The sequence below is a fragment of the Dipodomys merriami genome, unplaced genomic scaffold (assembly GCF_024711535.1).
Source record: "Dipodomys merriami isolate MVZ:Mamm:240054 unplaced genomic scaffold, mDipMer1.0.p SCAF_160, whole genome shotgun sequence".
In the NCBI taxonomy this organism is placed as follows: domain Eukaryota; kingdom Metazoa; phylum Chordata; class Mammalia; order Rodentia; family Heteromyidae; genus Dipodomys; species Dipodomys merriami.
The window spans coordinates 147,686-158,298 of NW_027202938.1; the positions used below are offsets into that span (position 1 = coordinate 147,686).

The 10,613-nt window shown below is 37.2% G+C and overlaps 1 protein-coding gene across 7 annotated transcripts in view; it reads right to left on the reverse strand.

Annotated features, from left to right (window-relative positions):
* Rev3l (REV3 like, DNA directed polymerase zeta catalytic subunit) overlaps positions 1-10,596 on the reverse strand; it is a 151,717-nt gene extending 141,121 nt beyond the window's left edge. For 6 of the 7 annotated variants that reach the window (XM_070024751.1, XM_070024752.1, XM_070024749.1 and 3 more), the window contains exon 1: positions 10,376-10,596. In XM_070024751.1, coding sequence (XP_069880852.1) covers positions 10,376-10,514 — 139 coding nt within the window. In that variant the 5' untranslated portion in view covers positions 10,515-10,596. The remainder of the gene's footprint in view (positions 1-10,375) is intronic. The other variant, XM_070024753.1, reaches the window with a different exon arrangement.
* Between the last annotated feature and the right edge of the window lie 17 nt (positions 10,597-10,613).

Here is a 10,613-nt window from a genome sequence, read left to right on the forward strand (position 1 = left end):
TTCTTTTATTGGAGTTGTTTATATAGTAAAATGCACTCAGAACCCAAAGAGAATTAAATAACTGCCCCCAAGGTAATTGCCCTCAGAGTCTTAGTATTTCCAAAACCACTGCCTAAAAAAAAAAAAAAAAAAAAAAAAAATTTGGTCAAAATATATATGTATATAAATTTTTCAATGACAATTACTACACATTTTTCTCAGAGTTCATTTTGCTAGGCATACATTCAATTTCTGCTGCAGAAAACAGTCCAGTTTACTAATGCTAATTGAGCAACAAAGGAGTTTTCATTCAAAAGCTAAAGTATTTAAAAATCTGCAGAAAACTAAAACAAACACAGAAGATTATCTGGAAAACTTAAAAAGAATAGAAACAAAAATTAAGGGACTATGACAATCTTATAAAGTTTTTTGTTCTCTAAAATGTATCCAACATAATGTTTGGTCAATGGACTTTTTTCTCATTGCCTAACATAGCCATTCCAGTTTACTTATATTGACGTGGAAATCTCAAGTTAACCTAATTTCATCCAAAGTTCATTGTTCCTTAATTCATATTGACTTTTTTTTTTTTTTTTGTCGGTCGTGGGGCTTGAACTCTGGGCTTGGGCGCTGTCCTTGGGCTCTTCAGCTCAAGGCAAGCACACTACCACTTGAGCCACAACACCACTTCCAACTTTTTTTTTTGTACCATTCTTGGATCTTGAACTCAGGGACAGGGTGCTGTCCTGAGCATTTCTATTCAAGGCTAGAGCTCTACCATTAGAGCTACAGCTCCACCTCCAGCTTTTTGGTGATTAACTAGAGAAAGAGTCTCACAGATTTTCCTTTAGAGGCTGGTTTCAATCATGAGCCTCACATCTCAGAATCCTGAGTAGCTAGAGTTACAGGCATAAACTACTGGGGCCCTTAGCTAGGAATACAGGCTGACCCACTGACACTAGCCCCACTGATTCTTAATTTGTATCACTGTAGTGTTAAAACAACAAGGAGGTACCAAAGTGACATATCTATAGCATATCCCATATTTTACTCAGTAAATTTTTTTACTCAGTAAAATTTTAGGTATTTGTTTGAAGTATCTAGGACCAATAGCAACTACTCTACTTAAAACCCAACATATTTGAGCCCTAATTATATTTCACTTTGATTGTTTTTAATTGAATTCTAGTCCAATAAAAGGTAAGAAAAACATAATTATAAAGCCAGGCATAGTGGCTCACACTTGTAATCCCAGTGGAATTGGAAGGATCAAAGTTTTGAGGCCAGCTTGGGGAAAATTAGGAAGATCCTATCTCAAGAACAAACTTAAATGGCACGGCTCAAGTGGCTAGCAGTATTTGCCTAGCAAATGGGAGGCACTATCTTTAATTGCCAATACTACAAAATAAAGAGGGAGGGAGAGAGGGATAGGAGAAAAGGCAGGGAGGGAAGGAAAGAATAAGGAAAAACAATACAAGTATAGCATGGAAGAATCTCAACGGTCTAAAAATATTTTGGAAAACTTACAATTTGGGCATCAATTTTTGCTTAGATCCGTTTTAGAATCTGTTTCTCTTACAATATCTAAGTTTTACTTTTTATTATTTGTGCCAGTCCTGGGGTTTGAACTTAGGGCCTTGGGCACTGTCCCTGAGCTTTTTTGCTCAAAGCTGCACTCTACCACTTGAGCCACAGCTCCACTTCCAGCATCTTTGGTAATTAATTTCAGATCAGTGTCATGGGCTTTCCTGAGTGGGCTGGCTTCAAACCACAAACATGAGATCTCAGCCTCCTCTGTAGCTAAGATTACAGGAATGAGCCACCAGCCCCTGGTCTTATTATTTATTCTTAACACATATACTTCACAAAATGAATCTTACTATAATCTATTCTACAAGAGTCTAACCACTGCTAGACAACAGGCCTTTAAAATTTTCTAAATTAGTATGAGGTTCTTTTCATGAATGCTCCAATTCTGTGATTTTTTTTCTTTTAATTAACATCAATTACTTCCTTCAATATAAGTTTGGGGGTCAGTATGAAGCAATGAAGGTTAGATTGAGACCTACCGTTAGGTTAGATTAAGACCTAACCTTCATTTCATTTTCAAACCCAGCCAGATACCAACCAACCATTAGATATGGGGAAAACCCTGCATCTGCTTATCTACAATTTTTTTCCATATATATAATGACAAAATTTGACTAGAATGGTGTTTCCCAACTCTTTTCATATTGTAATTAATATATGTTCAGCATAGGAAGACATCTGGAGGCATCTATCTGGTATATACATAAAAAGTCTATTTTCATATAATTAAAGAAAAGGTAGGTATTTGACATATGTAATGCTAAAATTCATAACATAAATTTTAAATTCAAACCATCTCACATCAAGAATAATACTTCAACAATATATATATATGTTCCATATGTATGTAAATACACACATACATATAATATGTATGTATTATGGAGCATATACAGTATCAGGAAGTTATCATGCAACAAGCTAAATAGTGCATCAAATACACTGCAAGAAGGATCCAGTAGGTGGGAACATAGATTCAGGCCTAGAGCTTGCTGCCTCCCATCTCCCTCACCCCTGGTCACTCTCTCTGCTTTTGTATTTGCTGCACCTTGCATTGGAAGGTATGTTCCTCAGGCCCCCTGAATACAAACTCCAAGAGCAGTTCCACAATCCCTTTTCCACAAGAGGCAGCTGCACTCCCTGTGGCTGGCTGCTGAAGTAAATTCCAATTAGTAAAACATCTCCTTTAATGCAAATATCATCACAAGTATTAACTGTTGGTTACCACTTATGGTATTTATAAAAATCCCAAAGAAGCCTTCTTTTAGACCCATTCCACTAGAACCACCCTTCAGTGAGCCATGTAGCATCAGTTGAAAGCACTCAATTACAAGACGTCTTATAAACCTAAAAATAAACAATATTGCAGCAGTCATTTTGCTACTGTTTACAACTATTATGGTCTTATTTTTGTTTTTCCTTTAAAATTCGTGAAAGCACAACATTCTTAAAAATATTCACTTTGAATAGATGTTACATAGACATGGTAAATATATATATATATATATATATATATATATATATACATATATGTTCAAAAATGATCAGTTTGGTGTACTACAGGGGAAAAAAAAGTCTACTTTTGTCCTCTAATTAACAATTCATTCACTGGAAGCAGTCACTGTTACCAAATTCTCATATATTTTTCCAGAGATGATAAATACACATCATGTTCTTTATCTCTAAACCACACAAAACAGCAATCTACTTTCATCTGGCTTTTTTTTCTTTATGTTTTATGTAGACATGGCACCACAGTACTATGTTGCCTCACAACTTTTAAGAATTGTCTAATATCTCATTAAATAGACACAGCAATTCATTCACTTAACCAATTCCACACTGATTTATGTTCAGGATGTTTCCACTCTGTAACAATTACAAATAATGCTTCAAACATGTAATTCTTACATGTTTACCTGAGACATATACAAAAATCTTCCATGGGATAAAATCTTAGAATTGAACTACTAGTTTAAAATAAATGTGAAAATAAAATAAAAGTGAACTTTTAATTAGAAAACTATTTCCAAATTACTTTCCATACAACATGAATATTTTATATTCCTATCAGTCCATTCCCTTTCCCTAGTCCCAATTCAAGGTATACTCTGTAGCCCAATCTTTGCCAATAGGAGGTGATAAATATCACTTTGCCTCTTTAGTTTACATCTTCATCATAAATAAAATGTGTAATCTTATGTGAATTCTCTTTACCATTTTTCTACTGGATTACTATAGGAGCTGTTTGAGTATTAGGATGAAATTAGTATTTTGTCAAAGGTACACTAATAAATTTCATTAGTATGTTTACCTTTTAAATTCACAACTTCTTTCCCCATATAGAATTTTACATTATGTCATAAAATTCAGCAATCTAGCCTTAGTTGTTTTTTTCATACTCTGAAAGATCTTGCCCATTCTTGGATTACATCAAAAATAACTATCCTGTTTTTTTATTTCAAATTTAAATCTTGGCTCCTCAAAGAAGTCAAATTTAACAATTTATCTAGAATAGTAGCTAGCTATTCCAACAATGTTTATAAAAATAACTGTTTGGGGTTTTTTGTGTGTGTCAGTACTGGGTCATGAACTCAGGGCCTCATATTCTTGCTTAGATTTTTCCCTCAAGTCTAATGCTCTACCACTTAAGCTACCTGTCACTTTCAGCATATTGTTGGTAAATGGAGAAGAGTCCCTAGGATTTCTTTGCCTCAACTGGCTTTGGAACAGAGATACTGAAGTGTCAGCCTCTTGAGTAGCTAAATTACAGGCAACCTGCTTAAATAATTGTTCTTTTCCCTACTGATGAGTAAACATTCAATTACTTTTCACAAGTTTTCTTTATGTTTTTAAGTTCATTTCTGGCCTTTCCTGTTTCATTGCTGCCATATGCTAAAACCATGCTACTTTTCAAAACTAAAATAGCCATACGCATAAATATATATAATAAAACTAGAAATTATTAGTTTGCTTTAACACAAAATTGCTTTTGCAAACTCCTAAATGGAAGTTATATAATCAAGATCAGTTACTATCATCATGCAATCATGCTTTTTGGTTAGTATTTATTTTAAAGACCATATGAACTTCTTATATTTTTATTGTTTATGAACCACATCTAGAAAATTGATTATTCCTAAATTTGTATATGGATAGGTTTTTGTTTTACAAATTATGAAATCAATACATATACTCTTCTAAGTCTGAGCAATATAAAACATCTTCTAGAAGGAAGCAATCTTTTTACTTTGGTGTATTTTCGCTAAGTAACTATTTTGTAAACTGACTTTTATAAAATAAATTGACACCATTTTCTCACATTATTTTCTCACTATTTGAAAACAAGGTTTTAATGATATATAATATTCTACTACAGGAATACATCCAATTTATGCAACCTGTTGGATATCTGAGATTGTTCACTATAATAAAAAATTATCTACTGATTAATTATTACAATTAGTGCTTAAGTTTCAGCACTGTGGTAAGCATAAACTTTGTAATGGTGAGCAAAAGGAAATGTATTACCAATATTTCTGGAGGTTACCATCTACTGAGAAAAAACAGGTGTTAACCCCCCAAAAAAAGATGTTATTCTCCAACATACAACTACAGCAAGTACTATGGAGAGCTTTAAGAGTCTATGATAGGGAAGGTTTCCTTGAGGAAGGATATGTTGGGAGTTTAGGTGAAAGAAAGAAAAAAATTCCTAAAGAAGGAACAACAATTACAAAACCCTCCCTCCTGTGGGAGTATAGCAAGAATATGGGATTGAAATAATACCAATATGGCGGGAACACAAAGAGCAGGGCAAGAAGAATATGGCTCTAGTCATGAATAGACAGAAAGGGAGGGGGGGTCATGTTATGCAAGATCTTGTGAGACAGATAGATGTCATCACATAAGACATGGAGTTGGGTCTGTATTCTAGGTATAATGGAAAACTACTGAAGCATATCACATATAGAGTGATATAATCAGGTGTGCATTTTGAAAAGATCTGATTATAGTGCAGAAATCAGATTAGAACAGGACAGAATGAATTGGGATAAACCAAGATTAGGAATTACTGTACTCAAAAATGCTAGTAGCTTATCCTAGGGTGGTGATGAATAATGAAAAGTAGGATTCCAAAGACTTGCTGAAAGATTTATGTTCAGATTAAAATCCCTAAGGCTAGTATTTGGGGTCAAAAGGAACATTTCAAGAATTTTGATACATTCTGCCAAGAGCCCTGCATTCAGAGAACAGGTAATTACCTTCTATCTGTTCCTCTATTAGAATTTTCTTGGGGGTAGAGGAGGCTGGTCTTGGGACTTGAACTCAGGGCCTGGGTACTGTCCCTGAACTTTTTCACTCAAGGCTGGCTCTCTACCATTTGGGCCATACCTTCACTTCTGGCTGGCTTTGGGGAAGTTTAACTGGAGTCTTATGGATTCTCCTACCCGGACTGGCTTCCAAATTCTAATTCCACAGTCCTGTGTAGGTAAATTTATAGACATGAACCAACAGTGCCTGGCTGAAATTTTTAAAAAATTTATTTAAGATGACTTAATGTGCACTTCCTCCAATGAAGCCTTCCCTTATACCTTCTAGGTGATCATTGAACATGTCCTACTTTGAGTTCTTAGAATTTCTTACATAAATTTCTATTATAGACTATTCTATATTTCAATTATGTTTAAATTTCTATCAGCTCTACTGCAATGTACGTTTCTGGAAAAAAAAAAAAGTTGTCTTAAACAAGATAACTAAAATAACTTGACAAAGTAAGTTCTCTGTAAGTGTTCATTGACAGAACTGAATCACAACTGCCTGATTCTTCTGTTCCCAGAGGGCTCCTGCTTGAAGCTTCTAATTCACTGATTATGGTTTTAATCAAACATAATACAGAAAGCTTAAAAAAAAATGCTAGAACTTCAAACGCTAATGTGACCAATTCTGCTTGCAATGAGGCATCACTAAATCTCTGCACTGCTCTTGAAAATATCTAATCATTATAACCAAATAGATTTATCTGATTTTAAAATATTTTGTCTGGAAAAAAACAAAAATCTATTTTTAATGTGTAGTAAATAAAGTATAAAGAAATGAAGACTTTCATTACAGAAATTTTTGTTATCTGAGTTTTGACAAACATTATAGCTTTCAAAATTATACTCAAATTAAATGTATTAATCTACCAACTTACTAAAATATTCAGGTCATTATGGTAGTTTATTCCAGTTATTTATTAAATATAAAGAATACATATTTTAAATAAACATCTACACATATATGTAACATTTCAGAACTCCCAGTTTTTTATATTTAAAATTTTACTTATTTAACAGCATCTACAATAGTCTTCCAAAACATTCAGAGTTGAAGGGAAATTAAAAGAATGTAATATTGTTCCTTACAGTAATACTAAAGACAAGCAGCTCCCTCTATAGTCTGTTAGGTCTACCTTTTTTAATTACCTGCTTTGTGAATATCTCACATTCTTCTATTTACTCCTACTCTGCATCTCAGTAGGGAAGCTCTTTGAAAGGATAATTATGTTTAACCTGGTGCAGAGAAAACTGAGAGAACTGTCTAAGCTCAGCATGGATTTGAGTTATATCTAACAACTAAGCAAGAGTTGAAATGTGGAAACTGGACAGCATCCAGTTCTTCACCTGATTCAGGTCCTTAGAATGAAGCCTTAGGATTTTATGTGAAATAAATTCCCTAAACATGAACAACCTATTCATATAAAAGAAAGAAAAAAAAAATGCCCAACTCTTCTCTCATACTTTTTTCCATTAAAACGAATCGTTAAAATGTCAAGAAATGAAGAAAATCACTTTTTCTACAATAGACACTGCTCAAGACATAGTCAAAACAATGTTTAGGACTTTTTTTTAAATGAATTAAAGGAAAGCAGATTTTGTATTTTAAAAAACAGTAATTCTCTCACATAAAAATAAGTGATTCAGAAATCATCTTCAGTCAGAAAGTGATTAAGTTAGTCAGAATTTATTCTAGTTTGAACTTAAGATATCTTTTCAAATTTCAGAACTCAAAATATAGCAGCTTTTTAATTTAAGACATTTATTTTTACTTTCTCAAAATATGTCCCCCAGGCATAGGACAAGACATCAACTGGACTGTTGGCTAAAGCAGTAACAGAAAAACTGAATAAATAAAAAATGTATTAACCCAAACAATTCAGAATTTATCATTTTAAAGTACTCTTTTAAGAGAAAATTTCTTCTGTTGCTATTTTCAAAGATCTCCTTTGTAAAGCAAATTCACTTCAAAAACATCTTTTTGCCAGACCAAAGAATTAAGGACTTCCAAAATTAAATCCTATATAAAGACAATTTGTAGCACTTTATGTGGCATCGGTTTATTTACGTTAGACTTGTTCTAACTTAAAAAACGTAAGTATTATAATAAAACTTCATTAAAAATTCTAGTATTCAGATTTTTACTAAGCTCTCTTTGCCTATTGTTTTCTAGTTTTATTTTACTAGATGGCCTGAACTAGTTTTCTTTGGGAAGAAAATCCAGAAGCAGATTATCCTGCACTTTGGGTTTCCATTCAATTAATACTAATTTCACTGAGTTTCTTGTATTTTAAATATGCTGGCTTGATTTAAGAAAACTATAACCTCAAAATATATGTCAAGGCTTCATTTGAGAAAACACTATCTTTTTAATTATGTAAGGAATCACTTCGGTTTTTTTCTTGGTATCTTGACATCTTGATATCATTTTCATGACATCTCCTAAGTAAATTTCATAGTTACTAATGCATATTAGTAAAAATGAACAGATTTTACCTTAACATTTCCATATATGTATACATCACATGCTTGAAGCAAAAAAATTGCTTAAAACTACTGCAGATTCAATTTGAAAATCCTTAGATTTTAGATTTCTCTGTACCAAGTTTTGTCTTTCAATGTATGTACAAATGCCTTATTTTTATTCATTTATACTAGACATTTTGAGGTACATGATGTAAAAAATAATTTTTAGGAGAAGCTAGTAATTTATTGTAAGATTCCAGGAAGGGAAAAACGTTACTAAAACTTTTCTATAAACCAGTTTGAAAATCTCAAGGGATACATATTTAATGACTTGTGTGAAGATGAAAAAAGTATGCATACAAAAGGAACCCAAACCATGCAAACAGTAATACACAGCAATGTAACAACAACAAAAAAAGCTATTAGCATGTTGCTTTGCCATTTGGAAATCTGGCCACACCGAGCTCTATCAAATTCACTGCATCCTTCATCTGAAGCTGCAATGAGAACAAGCAGTATATTACACTTAACTTGCAATTTGAAACAAAGACAGTATCACTGCATTTAAAAGGGAAGAACATCCTTCAAAACACTTTACTGATTCAACCTTCCACCCTTCAAAGCTTTAAGTTCCCGTTGATAACAGGACTGTACTCCAATTCCCCACCTTTCAAGGTTCATGGCATCAAAATTTCCTCCACCATTTTTAAAGGGAATATTTTACTAAATCTCACTCAGAGCACTGACATTTTAAACAAAGAGAATTTACATTCGAAGATAACTGCTTTACTGCGTAGAAAGTAGTATTGCCGTATTGGGGCAAGAGCTATTATCTTGGTAGATCACAGAAGCTGACTGTAGTAACAAGATGAATGGTGATGGAGAGCAAGGAGCATCAAGTGGGAAATGCTATCTAAAATCCCATAGGGCAATCCACAGCTAGAGGTAAGAGCATCTTTTTCCAGAGTGCAGATTCATTATTTCATGAAAACAGTTCAAAGTATTTTTAAGGGGGGGGGGGGGAGAGAAAAATCTAAAATCACCTGTAAATTTGGAATAATATCCCATTTCTATGATCACAAACCCTCAAAAGCTCTTCCGGACGTGACTTCGGCCAGTACTGCCTCCACTTCACGTCTTCTTCAAAATAGTATTTTTTCTCAGTATCTGTATACGACATGCATTCCCACAACACGGCCCAGAGACACTTGGAACGGCCCCTGCTGCCGAGACTGACAGGGGCTCCTCCAGCCTTCAATCCACCGAGCGTAGCGTTCTACGCCGCGCGACATTAAACGCCTACTTCCTACTCGCGCGGTCACACATTTCTCAAGAGCAAATGCACCTGAGGACGCTGCCCCGGCCCCAGACGCGGAGACATTGAACCCTAAGGCGTCACGACGGCCACGCACAGCAGAGCCACAGGGTCACCTCAATGAGAGCGACGATCTGGCCCCGGGCGCCCGTCTCCCCAGCCCGCTCGCCTCCCCGGCAGGGGCCCGGGCGAGCCAGGGTGAGAACCCGCGACGGGGAGAACTGACAACGACCACTGGGCTGACGCTTCCCGCCGCCCTCAAACCCTTTCCCAAAACGGGGAACTCAAACGGCGCAAGGGGGGTACCTGGGGATCCCCAAAGTCTTCCCACCCCACCCCACCCCACCCCCAGCGAACCCATCCCCGGACGCGGCCCGGGCCCACAGCGGTCCGCCCTCGCGCGGCGCTCGCTCCCCGCGCCCGCCACCCAGAGCGCGGCTCCAGTTCCCCTCGCCGCCGCACGCGGAGAAAATCCTCAACGCCGGGCGCCTTCCCGCCCGGGGCCGGGGGAGGGGTCGCCGCGCTCCCGCGGACCCACATTTCTGTGCCTCTTGTCACGCGCGGGAGAAAGGGGGGCGGAGATGGGAAGACGCGACAGCGACCCACCGAGAGGGCCGGCGGCGTGCGCGCGTGTGCGCGGCGAGGAGGGCGTCCCCGGCGCCCCGCCGGCTCCCGCGCCCGCTCCCGCCCGCGCCCCGCGCCCGCTTACCTGCCGGGGTCGCTCCGAAGACTCGCACCACCGGCACCTTCGTGACAGGGACCTGGGTGAGGGGAGACTGGCAGATATCCAGGCCCCGCAGCGGGCTGGCCATGTAGTAGTCGGCAGTCACTATCCTCACTGAAAACATGTTCGTCGTCGCCGCCGCCCGCCTCCCTTTCACTGGCGACCCGGCCGCGGCAGCGGCTGCGGCGGCCGTGGCTTCCCTCCGCCGCGGCGCCCCCTCCCC